Raw genomic sequence first — 23,601 nt, 5'->3', positions numbered from 1 at the left:
TATATTAAGATAATATATATTAAGCTAGAAATTCTTACGTTTACGTTCTTTTAATTGCACATTTGAAAGATCGTTATCCACACAGGAAAAAGAAGTTCAATTTCGAGGAACGGGTTAGTATGATTCCTTAATTCGATCAATTAGCACCATCGATTATAAATTTTTTTATTCGCGAAATTCACTTTCGGTATATTCGTAATTATTTTCGTTCGTAATTATGTAGCCTAGCTATTCATAATATTCTAATCGATAAAATTATACACTCTACTAGGTCTGCCGGGAATTGAAAATTTTTCATTGTACGGTATCTCCATAATAAGACCTACAAGGATAAAATCATTGTCCAGGTAGAGCGGATATTGGACCTACCAGATTATAAAATCTTTGTTCAATCACTCCGAACGTAAGATGGCGGAGAGTTAATACTTCCCGATTGTCAGACGGACCTATAAGAAGTTAATCTCCGCGTCGTTCGTCCATTTATTAGTTTTTCTTTCGAATTCTATTCCCCCGGCGACGACCCCGGTATTTGTTTCCTTGGAACAAGACGACGCTTTCGTTCGACAATTTTTCATCCTTAACTCGAGGAACTTATCGACCCCGCGCAATTTTTCAAACACTGCTTCTAAACTCCGTCCTTTGCCGGAGTGCTTCAATGGCCCAACCGAGCGTGCAAAATATTAAGTAACTGTTTCCAAGCCATTACCCCGATACGCTTGCAAGAGCGGCAAAAACACGGTCTTGCGAAATGAGCGTATCTGCTGAATATATACGCGCGGATTATGCGTTGATGATTGCGTCGATTATCGCGGTACCCCTAGTTCGCGCGGAAAATTTAATTTTTTCCACCCAAAACTGCCTATGGACGAACCTAATTTCAACGCGCAACTTGTTTACTTCATTCGCGGTGCAACTCGTGTTCATCCCTTGACGAGAATCGTTTCAAATTTCTATTAAGATTGTCACACGATAGATACGATATTCGAATTCGATAGATTCGAGTACCCTCACTCGCGTCATCAGTAAAATTTGACAGAAATTAAGATTTCTTTCATTTACGCTAAGCTACCCTCAGAGATGAATTGTTAAATGCGATTTACTCGGTTTGCGTGCCTTTTTCCAGAAACGTTCCCAATTTGGTATCAAATTTGGTTTTTTGATTATTCCATTACCCGTACACTTTCATCAATTTTCAGCCACGACGTGGAATATTTATTTTATCAACGTAGAATACGGTCCCGTCGTGGAGGACTTCTTTCATTTCTCCGAACGAACACGCTCGAATGGCTAATATCGGCTAGGGTGTATCGTCCATTGAAATTCGAGGATCGACAGCGAATATCCGCGAATAAGCTGAAAATAAGCGATCACACGAGGATCCATCTGGACGCGAGCGAATCGAATTGGGTCGTATTCGCGCGAAAAGGATCGCGTGTCTCAATCGAACACGGCCATGCAACGTAGCCTCGTTTGACATGGACAAAGGTAATTCTATCTACAAACGAGCAGCTGTCGGCTCGTCTTTAATTCGCGTTCGATCAGATTTTTCGAGACGAGCACCCCCCGCAAAAGGAAAAAAAAAAAAGAAAGAAAGAAAAAAAGAAACGAAACTCGATCGCGAAACGTCGATAAATCGAATTTTCCCTTTATTTTCGTCCACTCGTTTCCTCGAACATGGTCCGCTCGTGGAGAAAGAATCCTATCACTGATCTCTTGACAGTACCGCTAATTGTTTCCGGCACCTAACCACGCGAACGATAATGTCGGGAACCGGTTATCGTTGTCCCCCATCGAAAGAACACGAAACGATGGCTCCTTTTATGTCTCCATACCGCCGTCTTGATCGGGAATTAACGTTTTCGTGCTCCAGTCACCGAGCGTCTTCGCGTTCCCTTCGAATTCTCTTATTCCATTCCGCGTGCCTTCGCGTACCCCGCGATCGTCGAGCGAATTGCTGCAAATTCGATTACCGAGGTCGAACTCCGCGAGCTCGAGTTTCGTCAAAGTTCGAACGACACGGTCCCGATCGCGACATTCGCGAGGAGAGAATAAGAGGAACGGTTCGTGGCGAACCACCGAATTATCAAGTCGACGCAAAGCGTACGCGTAAAGAGGGTGGTTCGTAAACTACGCGGGGATGATTCGTATCGGTTGGGACGCGACGATTCACGCGGCAGCGGGATAATTAATAATGCAGACGAGAGACAGGCGCGATAGGAAATCATAAAAATACCATCTATGGTTGTTTTTCATTTTTATCTCGAGAACTTTGGCTAGATACGCGCTATATCCATCCACGGCTGTATCTGATGGCCTTAGTCTCTCCGGCGTGTTGCTACTGACTCTGACGACATTTCCGACTGACCCATAAAGGGACCGAGTCGATAAGTTCATCGATCCAAGGAACGCGGCTTTGTTGTGCACGCGGATTAAAATCGACTGCTGCACCGCGATGCCGGCGCGGTAGAATCCCTAGCTCCGTCGCGTGTACGCGATGGAAACGCGCATTTACGGGGAGAAATTCGGAGGGAAGCGACTGAGCTCGACGCGAGTCCGAGAAACAACGCAGGGTATGGTATTAAGGCAAAGTAACCTCGCTCGTGGTGAAAACAGCTCGGTGGAGGAATCTCGTTTCGTCGAGAGAAGAACTCTAGGACGGGCGGAATACGGGAGTGAGAATAATGGAAAGAGTTACTGGGATTATTTGGAGCCCGCACTGGTTCGACGGAAAGTATCGGTGGAAGTGTCCGTGGCAGCGAAAGATACTGGCAGAAGGGAAGAAGAATAACCGCGGCAGCGTGGTCGAAGACGCGAGGAAAAAAGGTAATAACCGGATTCGAGCCACCCCTACGGAGCAGTCACGGTGTTCCCGTTGGCCGCGAAGACGTTGGCGCACGCGAGCACCCCCACAGATACGAATTCGTGCGAGCGGGGGGTGGTGTGGCGGTGGTGTGGTGGTGGTGTGGCGACGGTGTGGGCGTCCGCGCATGCGGCGTAACGGGAGTGGCTGATCGCTAAGGCTGGCAGAGCGAACGGTTCGTGGAACGGCTTCAGTGTGCCTATTGCAGGGTTCCACGAGACAACTACCCCTCCCATGCACGCCATCCACCGTGGTTATTGTCACGGTGGACGTACGCGCGCGCGCAACTCTCTTCTTCCGCCGGCGTAGTGGTCGTTCAGCTGACTCGACGTATTCCTCTCGAACAAGGGTTGTGCTGCGTGCTCGCCGCGAGCCTCGCGCAGCAGCTGTCTATGGAGACGCGAAAGCATCGCGAACGATTCGGGGATACGTGCTCGTCGTCTTCGTCTTTATCGTCGTCGTCGTCGTCGTCGTCGTCGTCATCGTCGGCGTCATTGTGTGTCGCGTGAATTCCAACGAGTGTCTCTCTACCCCCGATTTCTCTCTGGCCTCACGTACACACAGCGGGTGAACGAGTACGCGTCAGTGTCGGAGGGGTGCACCACGGGGATGTGCTTCTGGTGAGTGTTCGAGAACCGTGTGTGCTCGATGACACGAGGCCAGATGCGTAGACCGACGTGCAGCTTTCCTGGGGACACGCCGTCCGCTTCACGTTCACGTCGTCGATTCGCGCACTGACAATGGTAAGACGTCCCCGGGTGCTGTCTCGAGGGGATGTGTTTTGGTAGCTTCCTTGACCGCGATGGGGCACGTTGACGTTGATTTATCGAACGACGATGATCGTTTCGTGTCCGTGCAGTTCCGAGTACACGCGAACAGGCTGACGGGAATGAAAGGGGATGAAAGTTTGGTGCGCGATGCCTCTATGCCTCTGCTTGGAACGTTCTATTCGGTGGGTGAGCATCTTCTGCACGGCCAAGAAATAAGTAGGCCTGGGAAAGAGCGGAGAAATCGATCTGTAACCCACGGCTGAATAGGATTAGATAAATCAAAACGTTCGATACCAGTTCGGCTGGTGCTAATACCTCGTTTCGCGTTGCGATTCCAGTTCAACGTGTGCGAGTGCTCGCGTTCGCATTCGTACGCGATCGTGCTCGTGTTCGTGGGGTGCGTAGCAACCATATGCACCCGTTTTCCCCGTCCTTTCTTATTTTCTTTCCTTTTCGTTTCAACTTGGACAATATTTCGCAAATTTCCTCAACTCTTTCCTTCCTCTTCTCTCCTTCCTCTTTAAATTTGCAAAATTTTTTAAACTTCAAACATACCCTCCAACTGCGTCGCGAGTGTACTCCGTACGAGAGTACCAATTTGTCGAATTATTTTTCACGCTAATCGATACGATTTAACGTCGAGCTAAATTTCCTTGCCTCGATTGGTCCACTCGTCATCGACGTCGAATGATCTACCCCGAATATTCATTCACGCCGAAGGTCTAGGGGTTCGAAACGTATACGTTCCTCTCCATACGTCACGCGCTTTCAATTGAAACCGATAACCGATCGATTTGTCCCGTTATCGCGAATTTCTTCGCCGAATCGGGCGCGTGTGTTACGTACCGCTGGTACATCCGCATTAAGCGCTTTGTAACAGGTGGTACACTTCGTGCGGACGTGATTAAGAAAAACCACACAGTGGACGATCGCGTTCGACATCCGTATCCCGATCTATCGCTGCGGGATCTTTTATTCCTCTTTCGACATCCAGTTCACCCAGTCGAAATTAATCGTTCGAGACTAACGCTGTCAATTCACCCCCGAACGTCTCGATTCTATTGCACCTCTCCTCGCACTTCTTACCACCCCCATATTTTGTCACGTTCATAAACGAAATAATCGGGAGCCATGTATCTATTATTACGATGCATACGTTGATACAGGCAACGTTCGCTCGGTGATTTTAAGAGCACATTTTGGCAATGGCAGATGGGAAGATAACAGTAGAAACTTCAGCTATAAAGGATACGTTTCCCTCCCCACGGACTCTGAAGCATTACAAATCGAATTTATCCACAAAGTTTGCGACGTTTCTCGTATTTCCTCTAACCCTTTACATAACAATAACACACGCCACTACGTATACACGTTAAGAAAGCAAGTGGTCGAACCTCGCGGATTAAACCTCGAAGAGAACTCCTTTATTCAATTTTCGCTGTTCGCCATTCTCTCGTACGATCTTTAAACCCCCTGTACGAGCATTCTTCCTTATTAATGGACTCTGAAGCATCGGACATCGATTTTGTCTGCAAAGCTTGCGAGTTTCTCCTATTTCCTCCAATCCTTCGTACAATAGTCGTGCAATAGTCATACATGAAATAAACACGGCGAAACAAACGACGTCTCGAATTAAAATGAAAGAAATTTAAGAAATTTCTCCATTCGGTTCCCACTGTTCGCCGTTCTTCGTACATTTCTGCTCGACGGTTCCAAGAAATCTTTCGGAACCCGTGACTAGATCACCGACCGACGGTAACCGGGAAAAATTCGCATCCCATGAATCCCTGGAAACCGCTGGACGGCGACGCGTATCAGCGGCGACCGCAAAGCGTTGCCGAGGTGAAACACGCTCGAAGAGGCGCGTAACGTGGCCGAGCGTTATTTTTAGAGGTGGTCCGCGAGGTAAAACGTTGCATACGGGATTTCAGACACGTGATAAAAATGCGTCTCGCACGACAGAGGGTTCGCAGAGCGCGGCTGGCGAGCATGATCCCGAGAAAATGAACGCAAGGTCGACGACGGATCATGAATCACGAAAACGGCTGAAAGGCGGCTGCACTGCGTACGACGAGAGGCGGCAGAGGTGAAAGTGACGATGAAGAAGAAAGAGCGGCGTTCCTAATTGGAGAATGAGCGGATTTTTCAACTCGCTGAAGAACTTCGCGTCAGGAGCCGCGTACGCTGCCAGCTCTGCCTCCAAGTACGAAGAACTGGAAGGTGAACGCAACAATCACGACAATCACGGTGCATGTCCACTGCGAATCCGCGCGAGCTTTCGTTCCGTTCCACGCCAATTCCGATTCACTCTCTCGCCTCGCGGCCCCGAAAGCTCTGTTTTCGCTTCGCTCGCGCGCCGCCTCCGCTTCCCTTCGCGAAATCGGCGCGCGATTTCCATCCTTCCTGGCTGTCTGCTCAATTCCGTCCCGTTTTCGCGGAATTTTTGCCACGCGTGGACCGCTACGGTAACAGACGTTACGTAACCCAGACGATTATCGGAATCGATACGGAGCGAGCGAAACGGAGCTCGAGTCTCGCCGCGAGTTAACGATTTTTTTTTACATCGTTGACGATAAGCACGATTTCCGTGGTTCACCGGTGCCACGTGAAACGAAATCGTTTGACGAATAATTGTCCGATCGCGTACACCGCGCAGAGCTCGGGCCGCGCTTCGCCGACTGTGAAATTCCTCGCAGACGAGCTTCCAAGGATGCGAACTACCTTTGTAGGCTGCTAGAAATTCATGCAACGTCCGACAATTGGATAAGTTGGAATCGTGTTCTTCGAAGAGTTGATCACACGCATCGTCTCGGTGCTTTATTTCCGATCGAGTCAGGCTACGTTCGAGCGGAGAGCCTGGTGCTTGGATGGAGATTCGGTTACCGGTACCGGTGATTCGAGCCGCGGAATTCGCCAAGCTTATCCTCGGAGAGCAGACGGATAACGGAAACCGATCGTGCGTTCGCGAGATCGCGAGCTTACGGGATCGCGTTTATCCGGGATCGAAATTAACGACGGACACTTGGACGTGTCGACGCGAAACATATTCGATCAACGAGTTCCTTCTGCTCGGTTAAACTAGAGTCCGATGTAAATACAGTATTTCTTCGTGACGCTGAATTGGTACACGATCGAGCAGTCGGTAACAGTTGTACTACCCGCGACAAAATGGAAATTCGAATTTCGATATAATATTTGCGATACCCGCGAATAGATTTTTATTTTCAAACGTTCAAACTGCATTTCTCGCCGCTCGAATATTTACATTCGCTTTTCCGAACTCGAGTGGCACGATCGAGTCGAAGTTTGCTGCGAAAGCAAAATGGACGAAAAGAGATGAACGGACTGGATCTCGCGCAGTTTGCACGCGGAAGGCGTCGCGTAGCCGATTCGTGGATTCGCCTAAGGCCTAATTAAATAACGGCATTAAAGACGATAAAACTGTCGGGCCGATAAACGCATTAACGAGCTTGGAGGCGCGGTGATCGTCGAGGCGCTCGATCGCGATTTAACCGTCCATCTTTCGCGTGGTTGGTGCGTCGCGTGGCGTCCCCCCTGTTCGCGATCCTCGCGAAGCTTCTGCACTCCGAACGATTGCGCCATTTTTCTCGCCTTTCCCGTTTCGCTTCTCTTTAATCTCGCGTTATTCGCGGCAAAGGTGAAAGAGAGTGGAGCTGTTTGCACGAGTTCCACTCGACGCGACGAGATTATTACCCGAACGCGTTGAATTTGCAGTGGAAGACACGAAGATGAGATTTAGCCTGACACCGCAGCCAGGAGAAAGTGGTTTCATACAATGGCTGGACGCGATGAAAATGGTGGCCAGGTTATCGGGAGGAATTCCGCCGGAATTTCGAAAGAAGGCGAGTATCAGGCGAGATTGCGATGCTTAGATGCCTCCTCGTCTCGTGGCCAGTCGCGGGCATCCTCGTTTTCTCCCAAGTCACCCCGTTCTTTTTCTAAATGTTCCACAGCTATGGCTGACGCTGGCGGAACGTCATCTGGAGCAGCGCGGTGTGGATTGGAAGCAGGCTGAGAAGATCTGCTTCAACGAGTGGAGTAATCCTGACGATGAAGAGCTCGGTATACAAATCGTTAAAGTAAGACTGCGAAACGTACATCCTTTTTATAATAGTCCCTCGCGTGTACCCTGCTCTCGCGAGTTCCACGCCGAGGCTGCCGTAACGACGATGGGCGGTGGGATTTCCTCGAGTGCTCCTCGATCCGAAATTTAAACCTATCCGCTATCCTCTTTCCTGTTTTTCCTCACTCTCTCTCTCTCTCTCTCTCTCTCTCTCTCTCAGGCTTCCTCTACTCGAATCCTCGTTTTTACGCGCATTACCGACGACGACTATCACGGGTACAAAGCCACGGGATCGAAGCCCGCGCTGACAGACGGACACGAAGCAAAAAGTAATCTCGTTAACCGGGAGATCTCCGAAAGCGATCACGGAGGAATATTCGTCCGTTTAACGAATCCGTAGGAATAGCTGTCGCGACGCGAGCGTGTCCCTCGCGGCGCGCTTGAAATATTTCTCAACGCGAAAACAGCTTTCACTCTCGCTCGCTTTTCCCACCTTCCGATCGGATTCCTGCCGGAACGATGTTCCTCCGGCGTGCCGAGTGACCCGAGAACCAGTTCCCATCCCGTGTCCACGAAAATCTCGCTCGCCTGCCACGATTCCGTACCTCGGACGTCCCCCTCGCCGTATAATTACGCGCAATTAAATTTCGATCATCGATCACTCGCACGCCGGGCAATTAAGCGTCGCCGATGAGCCTTCCAATTAACCGGCTCGCGTCGGGAAAAAGTGACCTTTAACGAAGAGCTAGCCGAAGCTCTAGCCGTGCTCCGGCGTCGCCTCCGCTTCGATTTTGGAACGGTAACTCGAGGAGAACCCGCGGAGAACTCGAGGAGAACTCGAGGAGAACTCGAGGTGAACTCGAGCAGAGGTAGTGGCGAGCGTACACGCGTTCCCGATGACCGTGTTGCAGGACCTACACAGAACGGGCTGCAGTCTGTTCTGCGGTGCAGCTGGCAGAGACAATCAAGCGGTGCTTCGTCGCGTTCTACTGGGATTCGCCCGATGGAACAAGTCCGTGGGCTATTGCCAGGGCCTGAACGTGTTGGCCGCCCTGGTCCTGCAGGTTATGGATCGCGCCGAGTCGGCCGCTGTGAAGGTGATGATCTACCTGATAGAGGGTGTCCTGCCGGAGGGCTACTTCGCGGACAATCTACGCGGCCTGTCCGTCGACATGGCGGTGTTTCGAGATCTCTTGCGGGCCAGGCTGCCCAAGCTCTCGAGACACCTGGAGGCGCTGCAGAACGACGCGAAGGACAAGGCGACAGGTAACCAAACTGGTTGTGCAATCGTAACTCTCTGTTCGATCGAGTGTGGAGCGGGGCCGAGGATAGAGTCCAGGCACTGCTGCGGGCTCTCGGTTCTGCACGCTTGTCTCATTGGCGGGGAAAAAATTTGTCCAGGCAGCAGTTACGAGCCACCTCTGACGAACGTGTTCACCATGCAATGGTTCCTTACTCTCTTCTGTCATTGCCTGCCCCAGGAGGCGGTGCTGCGCGTCTGGGACCTGATATTCCTCGAGGGCGACGAGATATTGCTGAGAACCGCGCTGGCCATCTGGGAAGGACTTTCCGAGTAAGTGGATCAAAGACCCGTGGCGGCGGTTCGCTGTTTGTTTTGGTTCGACGTGCTCTCACGTCGTTTGTTTTCAGCCGTATCATGACGGTAACATCGGCCGACGAGTTTTACAGCATAATGGGAGTGCTGACGAGGGAGATGCTCGAGTTCACGGATACTAATAACCTCGTGAAGGTTTGTTTGGGTGCCCGGAGATAATACCGGGACGCTTTATCCACGGGACGTGACGCCGGTTTTGTCGTTTCTTTTTTTCCCCAGAATATCGTGAGTATGGGCTCCTTGCACGGCGTGACGGGACTGAGAGAGAAGCACAGATACAATATCACGCCATGGGCGAGGAAGCTGAGCGACGACGACGACAGCGACACGGAGGAGGACGAGAGGCTGGCCGTGGCCGCGGCGATGTTCAGCATGGCGCAACGACTGAAGAAAGGTAGGAACTGGAAAAATGCGTTAACGTTGTAATCGTTGTCCCGTTAGGATATTAGCCGTGCGCTTGTTTCACGTGGTAAACACACGTTCGCAGATCGTATACCTCAAACGATCGGGGCTCTGCAGGCTATGGCACCCAGCAGCGACCGTGAACGCCTCGCTTTGGACATTAGCACGTTGAAACAGCAGTACGCCAAGCTACGGGAACGTCAACGACAGGCTCATATCATACTTTCCGGTAATTGCTGATTCTAATCGTAAAATTAGCTGTATTTGCTAAGGTTTAAGGCACGATAAATCATCTCGTTTCTTCCATCGCTTTGAGATGCGTGCTTCGCGTAAATGTTTAAGCATCGACGTACAATAAGACCAATGCAAGTATGTCTGTTGCAAATTGAACGGCTACAAGAATGCATACGTTTTTTTTATTTTTCCCCTTGGCGCAGCTGCATGTGCAAGGCAGACCATGGTACCACCTCCTACTTCTCAGGCCATGAATCATCTTTTAGTGGGCAAAAGTGCGCTCGTGAGTGGGAAGAATCGACCCTTGAGTCTACCTTCTGGTGCTGCGCCGACCAAGACAAGACCCACGACTCTAAATCAAAACCGAAGGGACAGACAAGGTGTCACGCTTCACTGGAAAGACACGAAAAAGCCCAAGCAGAAACCCTCGAATTCGTCAGGTACAAATCCTACGCAGAGCCTTTATAAATCGTCTTTCGATGCAATTCCTTCGCGGTAAATACGCAGAGATATTCCTCTATCGTTCTCAAATTTTACGCGTCGTTTTCAACTCGCCGTTTCATCGCATATTTTACTCGTCGACTGTTGGTATACCGAGCGATGGTAACACAGAGACCATCGTGGTACGCGTTTACCGTCTGTTCGTACGTATGGCTAACCAACGGTTAGTCGATTCTCGTGGAGATCCCTTATCTACCGTCGATAGAACAGAATCCCGCGCGAGGAATTTTGTTACCGATCGAGCATCGACTCGACATCGGGATAAAACGTAAAAGTAGATACGAATTCAGAATCATCGCTCGATGACGCGCGATAAGAGACAAACGTACGCAAATTTCGGCCAGTTAAATACGGTTCATATGACTCGTCGAAATATTCGCGTACGTGTTTCAGAAGCGGTAGCGAGCAACGCTGTGTTAGTGCAATCCGTGGAAGCTGACTTGGCGTCTCCGAAACGCAGCAACGGTGACAGCGACAGCGACAGCACGTCGACGGAATTGTGCGACGAACCGGACCGTCTGAGTGACGTTGACAGCGAGGACCTTACGTCGGCATCCGAGTCCTTCGTGGTCGCAGCCGACGACGAGAAGAGCTCTCGGCTGAACGGTTCGCCGCTGCCCGAGAACACGCTCGACCGTTCGTTCCAAGAGGAGAAAACCGAGCCGTTGAACGTCGACGGCTCGAGGGACCGGAAGGCGTCCGAGGAAAACCTGGGCGACATGTCGATCGCGAAGATCACCGATCAGATACGACGACTGTCGGCGGAGGATGACAATAATTCGATGGTTCCTCAAAAGTTTAGCGCGCAGATCAAAGAGTCGCCGGATCAGTCGACGAAAGAGACGAGGAAGGAGAAATCGACACCTGACATGTCCGTGGACTACACTCCCGACAGCGATATCGCGAAGAAACCTCTGGACCTGAACGATTATCTGGGTTTCCCTGGCAGCAGGATCGGTCCCAAGGACGAGGAGGTATTGGTTCACGAGAAACATCGATCCAAACGGACACCTGACGAGATCGTCGACGTGCCTCGAGACGAAGTTGCGATTGTCGAGAAAGACCAACCCGAGGACACGGCAGCTGCTGCCATCACCAGACAGGACTCTTCGAATGTGTTCTCCGATTTTTCCACGTCGTTGGACAAGAAGTACGATACTGTCGCTGACAAGGCGATCTCGGATTTAGGAATGGAGAACGAAATCAAGTCGGATCGCTTCAAGACGTTCGACTTCTCGAGCAGAGTGTCCCTGGAGCTGAAACCGTACGAGACGTCGAAAGCGAGCAGTTTGATCAACGAGACTTTGGACACAGTGAACACCGAGAGATCGCTTTACTGCAAGACCTACGTCGGCCATCTACCCATTTCTCCGATGACGGTCGATCAGAAGCTGGGCAAGGTAACGCTGAACGTGCACGGGCCACCTGGGTTGACTCCCGACAGCGTCAAGAGCCCGGAAACGACGTTAGATAGGACACCTTACAGCGATAGGATACAGTCGTCGCAGACGAAGGTCTACGCGGACCTAGCCAAGAGTCCAAAGACGCCCGAGAGCAGCAAATCGTACAGCTCCGGCGAAACCATGGGACCCGACTCGAAACCCTCTAGTCTGACCGTCAGCCCGAGGACACCTGTCAGGTCGGATTCCCGAGATTTCTCCATGGACAAGTCTATCAGTTCGTCGGTGAGTTCCGATTCGAAGACGTTGGTGCTTCGTTCCATAGACTCCGACGTGACGAGGGACAGCGCGAGGACGGACACGAAGAAAACGTACGAACTGTCCAGTTCAACGACGCCCATCAGCACGGACTCGTTGAAGAACAAGTCGGAGGTGAGTCCGAAGCTGGCGGTGAGCAGTTCCAGCGAATCGTGCAGTCCGAGTAAATTAAAGTCTTCCGAGAGGTCGTTCAGTTCGGACCTGCAATCGCCAATAAGTGCCAACTCGATAAAGTATACCTCGAATTTCAATAGACGGGGGCAGGACGACGTGTCAGGCTCGCCGATCGACTTGAGCAGCGCTACCTCGCCGTTTTATCCCATCTCTAATCCTAATCAAAAGACTCCGACGTCGCCGTACAGCGCGTCCAGGCGGAGGTCCAGCTTCGACAGCAGCGAAACGTCGCCCGAACAGAAGTCGAGCAGCTCGAGGGAGTCGAACAAGTTCCTAGGCTATCAGTCCAAGTTCGATTCTTCGTCCAAGACCACGGACGCGAAGAACGCGGACAGCGTGACGCGAAAGAGCGAAAGTTTCGTCAGGTCGGAATTTAGTCTGAAGAAGGAAGATTCCGGCGTGAACCTGACTGATAGGAGGAACGATAGCGTGGACGTTAAGTATTACGAGACAACGACCAGCGATTATTATCGCAAAGACAAGGACGCCTTCGACGACGGAGCGGACGATCCTCTGTCGGAGAAAGACGTGGTGCCTTGTTTGCCTCAGGAGAAGCTGGATAAACGTTATCTAAATTATCGATACAGGGACCGGTCGAAGCTGTTGGAGAGAAGTTCCAGCAGCCTGGACAGCAGAAGGTACGCCGACCTGAAGTCGTCGACTTCCACCGACGAGTTCGCCACCTCGATCGCGAAGAAGAGATCGAGCGACATCCTGGAGGACATCAAGCACCTGGAGGCGAAGGCGAACGACGGTTCGTCGGACAGCGGAATGCTGACGAAGAAGAGCAGTTACATGTGGGAGGACATGAAGAGCCTGGAGGCCAGGAGGCAGGACACTTTCAGCGACTCTGCGCGCAATTTCTGTAGGTGTCGATTGGAGACACCAGACATAAATGTAACCGGGGAGGGGAGAATGTTGTACGTGGTACAGCCAAAGATCAACATCGACGAGAAGAGCGACAGTATACTGAAGACGATGACCTGTGGGAAGAGCGACGATTCGGACGACGGCAGGGAATCGAAGCTGGGCGTGTGGACGAAGGTGAAACCTCGGAAGGACGACAATGGGCGGAGGAACAGCGATAGGGCGTTGAAGATCATTCAAGAGAATTCCGCCATACTGCAAAAGATTCTCGCCTGCCAGGCGAAGAAGCGTCTGCCCGATTTGGAGGAGATATCGAAGGAAATCACCATTAGCCCCATTAACGAGGAGATCTCGAAGATCTTTAGCCCGATACTGGAGAAGATGGGGCTAAACGAGCACGAGATCAACGAAGAATTGGCGAGGATCAATTTCAAGGATTTCGACAGCATGACCGCCACCAGCGTGTCCGAGTTCGACGCGAAAATCAACGAGGAACTGTCGAAACTTTCCCTGATCGACGAGACGGAACAGATGGATCAGTTCGACGTGGACGACGTGATATCTCACGAGTACATGGACACCAGGGAAGCTCTGATAGATCGCAAGATAAACGAGGAGTTGTCAAAACTGCTGGCAAACTATGACGAGCATTCGCCGGTGAGCATGGTGACGCTGGATAAAGGACCGTCTAGCCAGAACATCAGCGAAATCGAGGGACTGGAACCATCCAGCATCTCCACCAACGTATTCTCTTACAAATCGTCGAGCGACTCCATCGACGCGAGAAGCGACTTGGGCTCCACGCAGGAACCATCCATTCCGGTCGACAAGTTTCCCAAGTACACGGAAAACGTGTTACCGTACAGCGTGGCCAAGTATCAAGTCGACGACTCGTCGCCCAAGAGCGACATAGACATCTACAGAGAGTTGGAGAAGCTCGATAAAATCTCCTCGGCGCAGGTGCTGCCGGACCCGACCCTGGAGCTTCCTCAGAAGGAACTCACCTCGATTCCCTACGTTCCCGACACGTCGCCGTTCAAGGACGTTTCGCCTCTCAGGTACACGTCCAAGCCGGTCCAATACGACGCGTCGCCGCTCAAAAGCTCCTACGAGCCCTACAAGTCGTTCGACTTCAAGCCCAAGCTGTCTCCCAAGCACGTCTCTACCAATCCGTTCGCGACCACGCCGTACGACAAGTCCATCGTGGACTCCAGTTTCGAGTACATCAACCACAAACCGGATATCTCGATCAACGCCTACGATTTACCCATCAAGAGCCCGATGATGACGAAGGAGTCGCTGGAGTTCCGCGTGAGGTACGACGAAGACTCGGCCAGAGATGTCGGAACCGACTACATGTCCCTCCCATCCGAAACTAGAACGCTCGCTACCCCGAGCAAGTCTCCCTATTACAGCAACGGGAGCACCGAGTCGTTGACGCCCACCAAGTACATCCCGAAGGAGGAGAGATGTCTGGACACTGCTGGTACCTCTTTCTTCGACTATTCCGCCGATTCTTCCGATATCCTCCGTCGCAAGTACGATCCCCTGTCGCCCAAGGAATACTCCCACGCGACGAGCACGTACGACCTGCAGATAAGCACGTTGCCGCCTATAGAACCTGGTACCGACACGGGATCGTATTTACCGACGAGGCACCGGGATTACCACCCTCTGTCGCCGAACCGCCAGTTCCCCGATCAACGTTTCCCCTCCACCATCAATCACTACGCCACGAAACTTTCTTCAGGTCTGCCCGACGAGTCCAAACGACCCGTATCCCACCCGGAATTCCCCGGCAAGATAAACGTCGGCAAATATCCGGAACTGCCCGACAGAGGTTCCAGCAGTTACAAGAAATCCTCGCTGAGCCTGGGCAACATCGGTCACTCGAGCAAAGGCGGCGAGGACGGGTACAACACCGTGACCAGCCCGAAGACTCAGTTCAGTCCTTTCCCTGTGAGGAACGCTGTCAGGAAGCCGAAAGAGCTCACTCTGAAGCTCGGCCTGTACTCGCCGAAGGACTCGGACTTGGGACAATTGAAGAGGTCGTAGTGTAGGACGACGTGGATCCTGCTTCTGGTTTTCCAGCGTTCGTTCGTCTGGTCGAATGGCAGTTTTTGACAGCGCGTAGGGGAACGCCCCAATGGATCGTATTAGTTTAGTCGCAGGTGGCTGTGCATGAAAGGTGACCTCCATGACAGTGACCTCGTTGTTACCAAAGCGGGCCTAAATCATTCGTTTCTCGGTTGCGGTGCCTGACGTCGATGACAGCGATCGGTAACTCGTTGTACAGATCTCTGCACGGATCTCGAGAGGAATAGGGAAATGTCGGTTTCTATATCCAGGTCCGATATCGTATCGTTTGTTAACGCGGGAGCACGAGTCGACGAACAGAGGAGAGACTCTGAGACAGTTACGCGAGAATGTCGCTGAATAGGACGAACTCTGGACACGACTCTCACGATCTATCGCGTAATTCCTCCCCCTTTAGCGTTAATCATTCACTCGTTTTTCCCCCAATGTTTATAGTCTACGAGCGTTTTTTACGAGCTATGCTTCATACAGCTTGACACAAAGGTCTCTCCTAGGTAGAAAGGGATAGAGCGAAGGAGAGGGAGAGAGAGAGAGAGAGAGAGAGAGAGAGAGAAAGGGAAAAGTGGAAAAGTGGAAAAGCTTGTGGAATAGCGTAGAAATCCTTGGCGAAACGTACTCGTGCGATTTCTAACGCGATGCCTTCAATCTCCCTCCAATCACGCAGAGAAAACCTCGTTATCGCGTCTCGATTATTCGGTAAATTTGCGATAAGTAGTCCGTGGAAGCGCACGAAGCTCAGTGGCGAGAAAGAAAGCGAGGAGAAAGGGGAAAAGGAGGAAGAAAGTCGAGGGTAACGTTACAAAATGCCTTCCATTCCTTCGAACGCGATTCGCTTTACTACGGTAATCTCGCATGCGATCGTAAATCACGCTGATCGCGGGACCGTGGTAACGCGAAATTTCCTTCGAACAGATAGAATATATAATACAAGCAGAGATTGTATAAAATTATAGAAGTTGTTACGACGGAGTCGCGATATAGAGCTTAATTTGTCCATACGTTTTTGCGCAAACTTAGGTCGTGCAGTGGGCGTATCGTTTAAGCAAGGATCAAGCACCATTAACCGGGTGTGTGTGCAGACACGAAGGGGGCAGCGAGGCAGAGAAACAAATTGTACATAAATATATAGACGTTAATTGTATATTACGAAACGGGACGAGGGAGGAGAGGCGAAGATAGGGAATGGACCTCTGGGAGTCGTTCGAGATCTTTTTATATAAAATAAAAGTAGTATTTTTAGATGTTTCTAATATGAGATAATCCTCGTACTGTCGCCGTCATTCAACTTACCGAGCTTAGCTGAGCTATGCTTGTCGCGAGAACGTCGTTCTTCTTGCATATTCTTCGTTACCGACTGACAAAGGAGGCGATCCTTTCTTTCCCGATAAATCCAACTTCGCAGTGGTCTACGCGTTCTAAGTCGTAACTCTGAATTCCATCGTTTCGTTACTTTTTTACGTCGTACCTTTCCAACAGGAAGCAGCACCCTCTTGCGCGAGGGTCGCAACTCGAAGCTCGCTACCACACCTCCGATTCACGTGTTTCACGAGCGCAAGTTTCGTTCCACGCTACCACGTTACCACGTTTCGGTGTAACTCGAGCGACAGAGTTCGATTTCCAATGTATCGAACAAAAGCGTCGACCGATTCGACTCCGCGAGAGAATACACGCGTACGGGCAGACAACCACGCGATTTATTTTCATCGGCTTGCATAGCGACATAGATGTCGGTGAGTCGATCATTACGTCCAATTTAATCACCGACGGCAGGTAGATTCGTCAATTCGCAACTCGGCGTGAGCAGATTTTTCTACACGCACCGCTCAAAGCCCCGCGGCGTGTATCCAATAATTAGGAGCAGAAGCGAGGATCGTCGACGAAATTTTCCGAAGTAGCTGCGTTAATGTGCCTCTGCGATCATCCCGCGTCAAAGGTTCGGCTAAACTCGCAACGAAGACGCGCCGAGATCTTCGGGCGGAGTACGACGACGAGCGTAGATCCGCTCGTGAACGAAGAGGGAAGACTCGCGACGTCGAAACCGTGTCGGTTATAGTACCTTTTTTCCTCAACGCCGATTACTCTAAGGACACTCACGCTTCTAGGGAAAATCCAAGGCGCGTTATACGAGCCAGCTTGTTAGGGGCAGAACTCGCCGATCAGCCGCGATCGAGAGCTCTCGAGAAGCACAGCACGCGCGAAGCTTTCGCGGCAACTTTGCACTCGATTATGCGACGCACCTTCTCTCCCGCGTAAAGAAATCGTATCGTCGTGTCGTGACAGCTCGTCGGCCATGTTCGTCGCGACGGCATTTGCGGGTACGCGGCGAACTCGAGGAATCGGCGTCGTAGAGGACGCGCCGTCACGTTCTTCCGCTGACGAGCCCAGCGAACCCGGTGAACCGAATCGATCGCGATCCGGATGCCTGTGAGGAACAGAAAGTATTCGTAAAAAGGTGCTCTAACGAGGCATTGACGCGTTAGGAAGATAATAAGTGAACAAAAAGAAAAATGGGGAAGATAAACCTGTCTAGAACGTAAGTAGATAAGTACTATTAGGAAGCTCGGAGGAAGTCAGTCGAGCCTGCGAGTCAGGTGTGTCTGTTCGCTCTTCACGCGTCGAGTTAACGGTATGGTGGGACGTCCGGCTAATTGGAAAATATTCGCTTATGACTGGATTTACCGATCGGTTGCCAATCACGGCCGATTGTCTTCCTCCGAGCTGTCTACCGTAGCTGGTAAGGATGTCGATGAGGAATCGTTGTTAGTCGCGTCTCGTCGTTTTGGTCGTTTTCGAATGGCGGAATCGCGACGGCCGACGTGGATCCCAGCCGATCGGTTAGCGAATTCGGTTCACTTCGTTTAGCGACAACTTCCCGGACGCATCGTTGATCCGACAATACACGTGTACGCGTTCTCTATTCGTTTTCTAAGGTTACCACTTAACGGCGGAAGCATTTTTTAACGTACGATTAACGCGAAATTATCGCATTAGAGGGACAGTGATTTTTCTACGCAGGTAATCGATGCGGAATCAGTTCGACGGGGTTGGGGTGGGATAAAAAGAAAGAACGAAAGGTATGGGAATGGAAGCGAGCGCGTTTTAGCGGATGTCGCCTTCGTGTGACGATCGTTGCGAACCGGTGATGCGACGAGGGCACACGAATCCTATTAGAAGAAGTCATTTATAAAGAAATGTTATATTTACAAAGGGTGTGTATGAGATTGTTACGTGACGTTTTCTGAGAGTGTTGTAAATACCTGTCGGTACGAGTCATGCCAGATATAAGACTGTATATTTGAAGAGCATAGAAATGTAAGTCGTTATGAATAAAAATAAACGGAATAAATATATTGAAATGACAGACTCTCGTCCTAACGTTTATTCGACTCTACGAACGGATAGAACGAATTCCTAGCGTCGAATAACATTCGCGATATCCCTTAATAAAAATACCATTTCGTTCCCAGAATTTGCCTTTGTCAAAAGGGAAAACAATACCTTATTTTAACGCGATGCGTTTCACTTCGCTCGCGACGGGATATTAAAAATAAGAAATAAAGAACAAGAGAAAGTGAAAGGAGGAAAAAAATTTGCGAAAAACAAGAAAGGAAGAAAATAGAATCCACGTGGTTCGGGGGCATACCGTTGAAACTTATCGACTAAAAAGCTCGCCATGCCTTTTTCCATGAACAAGCACCGATATCTTGCGCCAGAGTGGACATTTCATTTCGTTAACGCGATTACGCGTATTCGTGCATGGAGTATCGCGAACTCGTTTTAATTGGGATTACGTTTCAATTAAAACTCCGTTCCCCATTAGGCGGTAGCGTTGAGTTTTGGAGAATAATTGATACGAACAACACGTTATCCGATTGCGAGCCGAGATAAAATATGCATGTTTGCCAATCAAAAGGTGTCCAGGCTTATACACCTGCCGCGCTCCATCCACCCTGGATAAATATGCGATTACCAGGGCTCCTCTGCAAGGGCCGCGCGTAGCCGTGTGCAAGTACAGGTAGCTGTAGGTGTACGTGCACGCGGCGCGAGACGTAACTGGCGTGCACCGATAGCTTCGACTCGATCCCGATGAAATTTTAATGACGCGCAAAATCGAAAATCCATTCGCCTTTCGCCGGTTTCACGTTGTTTCACGGCCGTTTCGCGTTTTACGCCGCCCGTCCCCCCGAAACCGTCTATTCATTCATAAATTAAAACGTGTTCGGAACAATTACGTCTGGATTTCGCCGAATTTTATTCGACCGTGACCCGACATTTCCTCGTTCCGCGATTCCTTTCACGTCGAAATCGAGATCGCGAACACCAGGCGGATTAAAGCATTTCGCGAGCAATTTTTCCGCCAACCGCGTTCTCTTCGCCGTTGTGGTATCCGGTTAATTTACGCGTTACGCGATTCCATACGAGTTTCCCGCGAATTCGAAAACGAGATCAAAAGTCCAAGTCGCCGTTGTTATCGGTTTGCTCGCCGTTCCTGAGCGAGTACGATTCGTCGTGGTAGCAAATTTTCTGAATATTTCATCGCATAATCGATCCCGTTGAATGTTTCAACCCGGAATACGAAGTTGATGAATGTTTTTCCCCGAAACAACGGGTTTCGCGCTGTTGAAAAAGCTCGCGAAAAAAATTGCAACAACGATCGTGCTCGCGTTTCCAGCTTTTTTCGAACGCTCCGGAAGCCAGATATGAATTCGCCTTTGCATAAAACAGAGAAGCAATTTGCATTCTTCAATTTTGCAAGCGTTAATCTTCGCGCTCGTCGATTCTGCATTGGCTACGTGGAACACAGAGCTGGATAATCCTTCGAATCGAGGGAAATTGTAAGAAGGGAAAGACAATTGACGGGAATATGTAGGATCGGGGTTGAAACTCGTCGATATCGATTCGGTTTCGCGAAATATTTCCGTCTTTTTTCACTTTCCCATTCGATCCTCTCCCTCTCTCTCTCTCTAGTTTTTTTTTTATTAATCGAATTCATGATCGGCTTTGAGAGTTTCGAGCTCTCGCCAACACGGTCGGCCTGCAAAGGATACAAAAGTTTAATAAATCCATTCGACGCGTTTAATACGTCGGGAGAGAGATAGCCGTCCGCGCGAGCTCGCTTATTGCAGGCACAACATATTCAGCAATTTGTTCGTTCGATGAGATATCCGTTCTCGCAATTTGTCCGTTTGGCAAAATGACAATTCGACAGTTTGCCCCGTCGACGGAGGGCGTCGATTCGCCGATTGGACACCGTCCTATCCGCGCTTCGATCCTTTCATTCGATATTTTTTTTTGTTTTCACCCTCGTAATAAATTCGTTTACCTTCCACCCCACTCGTTTTTTTCCTCCCATCCTTTCTCTCTCTCTCTCTCTCTCTCTCTCTTTTACCGACTCTCTCTTTTCACGGTCTCGTTTGATTAACTACGATCGGATCGCGTAATTTCCGGAAAAATTCAGGGACTGCCGATCGGTAGATATAGACGGACGTACATTTTTCTGGTCCACCCCATCATCGATGAAAAATTTAAAAAAAAAAAGAGAGAGAGAGAGAGAGAGAAAGTGGAAAAAGTATGAACGAGTGGAGAGAATACAAGATAGACGAACGTCGTTAATTTTTCCGTGTCGATCGTTCGATGTTCCACCTTCGTGACTCGCGTTTCGGCTCGAAGGTATACACGGTCGGTCGAGAGAACAACGAGAAAATCCAGGGTCGTAGGAAGGGAACAAAGGGGGCAGGCAACGGGAAATAATGATAAAGCGGAGGCACTAAATGCTAAGGAAGCCAAGAGAAAGAGGCAACGTTGACTAATCACGAGCATTTTTTAGCAGGTCTGAACTGGAAACGGCTTGACAAAAATTCCTTTCGGCGGAGGAAGCTTCGCGGAAATACAGCCCGCCGGAAATCCTCTTGGAACGTGCTTACGATTTCTAATACCGTGCCACGATTCTTGGCCGATGTCGTGAGAAATCTCGCCACGATTATTCTTCGAATCGCGAGATGCCGCGAGGAAAAGAAATTGGCGAAACTAGGAACGTTTCGATTGAAGGCTTCGACTGACAGCTTGGACCGATCGATGAAGAAAGTAAAAGGGTAATCACGGAGAAAGAAACGATGACGAAACGGGGACTGCTGAATTGTAAGAAGAAAGGGTTGGGTGTAAAGAAGATGGACGAGAGGAGGGGAAAGGCGAGGACGAAAATGGAGGACCATAAAGCAGAGTCGAAGAGCAGGCGGTCACAGAAGCGAGTACACAGAGTCGTGGTTACGCGGAGTAATATGCACCTATTCCGTTATGGAAATGAGCATGACCGAAGGTGTGTACACAGAGACGCAGGGGTGGTCTCCATGGCGCGCGCGCCACTGCACGCGCCAGCCCAACCTGAAACATCCACTGCATCTGTAATGTCGTCCCGATGCCTCTGGTTCTCTTGTTTCTTGCCCTCATATCACGCCCACTGACAATACATCTTCGATGGTTCTGAATCACGAGTTACACCCAAGAATCCCATCACGAAATCCGAATAATCGAAGAACGTGCGCTGTTTCTTGTCCCGTGGCTTCGTGATCTGGGAGTTAGATGTCGACCGGCTGGCGAATAGAAATAACGCGTCTCAAATGTTCGTAGTTCGTGCACACCTCGTGCACACGGATTTAGCCGTTTCGAAAATTTCGAAGCGCGAATTTTCTCTTTATTTCTCTTCCTCCTTTTCCTTTCCCCTTTCCCCCGATTTTTGGATAGGAATCGGCGAATGACAAAGGATTCTTCGGTATTTTTTTTTCCTTCCCGTCATAACGACGCGAATGGCCGACGAGATTGACCGATTGTTTGCGCCAACAACGTCCACTCTTTCGGCGACAAATCGAAGGAAATTACCGAACGGATGTAGCGGCACGGGTGCCGGCAGTATGCATCGAAATTTCGACAATCCTGTAAAAATCGGTTTCCAGAGGCGGCCAGAGGACTATGGGGGCACCGAGAACGCGATTGATCTGCATTGTAATGGGAAAATTTGAAAGTGCGCGCACTTTGGCGCTCGCGCGAATTACCAAACCATTTTCGAGGAAATTCGGAACAGAAAAATGCGGTTGTTCGAACATAGGATACGTCGATCTGCATTTTAATGCGAAAACATGGTGGGTAGGAACGAGAAGGACAGACGTGCGAGTTTCACTTGCGTCGGGCGGTCTACGCGAAGTTGAGCGCAGTTTTAGAGAGATTCGCCAATCGAAATTCATACCTTGTCGTCCCGTTTTCCATGTAAATTTTACATCCCGAAATTAAGGATTTTTATTTTCCGCGGGAAAATTCTCATCGCCGAGCCGCGTCGGCTGGTCGGTGCGATGACCGGCGTTGAATTAAATAGAACGGATCATTAAACGCGGAACGAGCACGCTGAAATAATAAGCGAATCGTTTTAAAAGCACTTTCGAAATAATTCACGAGCTTCTTCTCGGTGTTTCGCGCGATTAAAAAATACCTCGCCGGTCAACTGGCTGCATTTTCGCGCGGTACAATGCAGCCTCGAAGGGACAAAGCGCGGAGGGTTTATAATACGCGAGCGTTAAAGTTACAGGAGTATCGATCAAAATCTGAAACGTGACGTCCCATCCAGGCGGCATCTAGTCGTAATGAATTGACGTTGAATTGATGCTAGCGAAGTATACGCGGCTGCGCGTGCACGTTACACAGGTCGCTCGTTGTCTATCTGGAATTATGCAATCAAATGACACAATGGTTCAACTATTATGTATCAGGCAAGCGACCAACTTGCCCGCAATGAATGCAACGGTGACAATACCAGACCTCGTCTCTTCTCCCGTCTGCTACAGCGTTGGCATGCTCGATATTGCCGAATTCTCGTGAATAATAATCGTCGCGGCTAGGCTACGCTCGTCGTAACGTCGACCTTTAAAACGTCGTCCCCGATTTATGGCGGTCGTCGTCGTCGTCGTCGTCGTCGTCGTCGTGTCATCCGCGGCGACGCTCGCCGAATATGAAAAATTCTTTAGTCGAACGTGGAAAATCGCGCGAATTATTTCGCAGAGCCGCGCGAACGACGAGGCGGAACCGCGAGGTTTCCGGTGAACGCGGAAGAGTGGCCATCGGCGTCGATCGCTCGACCCCGTCGACCGGTTCGAGTGGTCGTGTAAGGCGATTCTTTAACGAGTCCATTAAAATAACGGGACATTATTTTTCGCTTCGTTATCGATCAAATTAACGATGGGAGAGGCCGCGTTCGTTTTTCATCTCACCGTCTCTCCTTTCAACGGGACCAA

General features: G+C 50.2%; 1 protein-coding gene across 1 annotated transcript in view; it reads left to right on the top strand.

Annotated features, from left to right (window-relative positions):
- The window catches only part of LOC108547888 (uncharacterized), a 20,723-nt gene extending 4,878 nt beyond the window's left edge, over positions 1-15,845 (top strand). The window contains exons 4-12 of the mRNA XM_017900598.1: positions 7,366-7,493; positions 7,605-7,730; positions 8,626-8,980; positions 9,116-9,287; positions 9,365-9,464; positions 9,549-9,723; positions 9,817-9,960; positions 10,169-10,405; positions 10,860-15,845. Of these exons, the coding sequence (XP_017756087.1) occupies positions 7,366-7,493; positions 7,605-7,730; positions 8,626-8,980; positions 9,116-9,287; positions 9,365-9,464; positions 9,549-9,723; positions 9,817-9,960; positions 10,169-10,405; positions 10,860-15,280 (5,858 nt within the window). The 3' untranslated portion in view covers positions 15,281-15,845. The remainder of the gene's footprint in view (positions 1-7,365; positions 7,494-7,604; positions 7,731-8,625; positions 8,981-9,115; positions 9,288-9,364; positions 9,465-9,548; positions 9,724-9,816; positions 9,961-10,168; positions 10,406-10,859) is intronic.
- The last annotated feature ends 7,756 nt before the right edge of the window (positions 15,846-23,601 follow it).

This window comes from Eufriesea mexicana, unplaced genomic scaffold (assembly GCF_001483705.2).
Source record: "Eufriesea mexicana isolate 0111107269 unplaced genomic scaffold, ASM148370v2 scaffold1312, whole genome shotgun sequence".
Taxonomy (NCBI): Eukaryota; Metazoa; Arthropoda; class Insecta; order Hymenoptera; family Apidae; genus Eufriesea; species Eufriesea mexicana.
The sequence above is the reverse complement of the archived record's forward strand: the minus strand, read 5'-3'. Positions and strand labels throughout refer to the sequence as shown.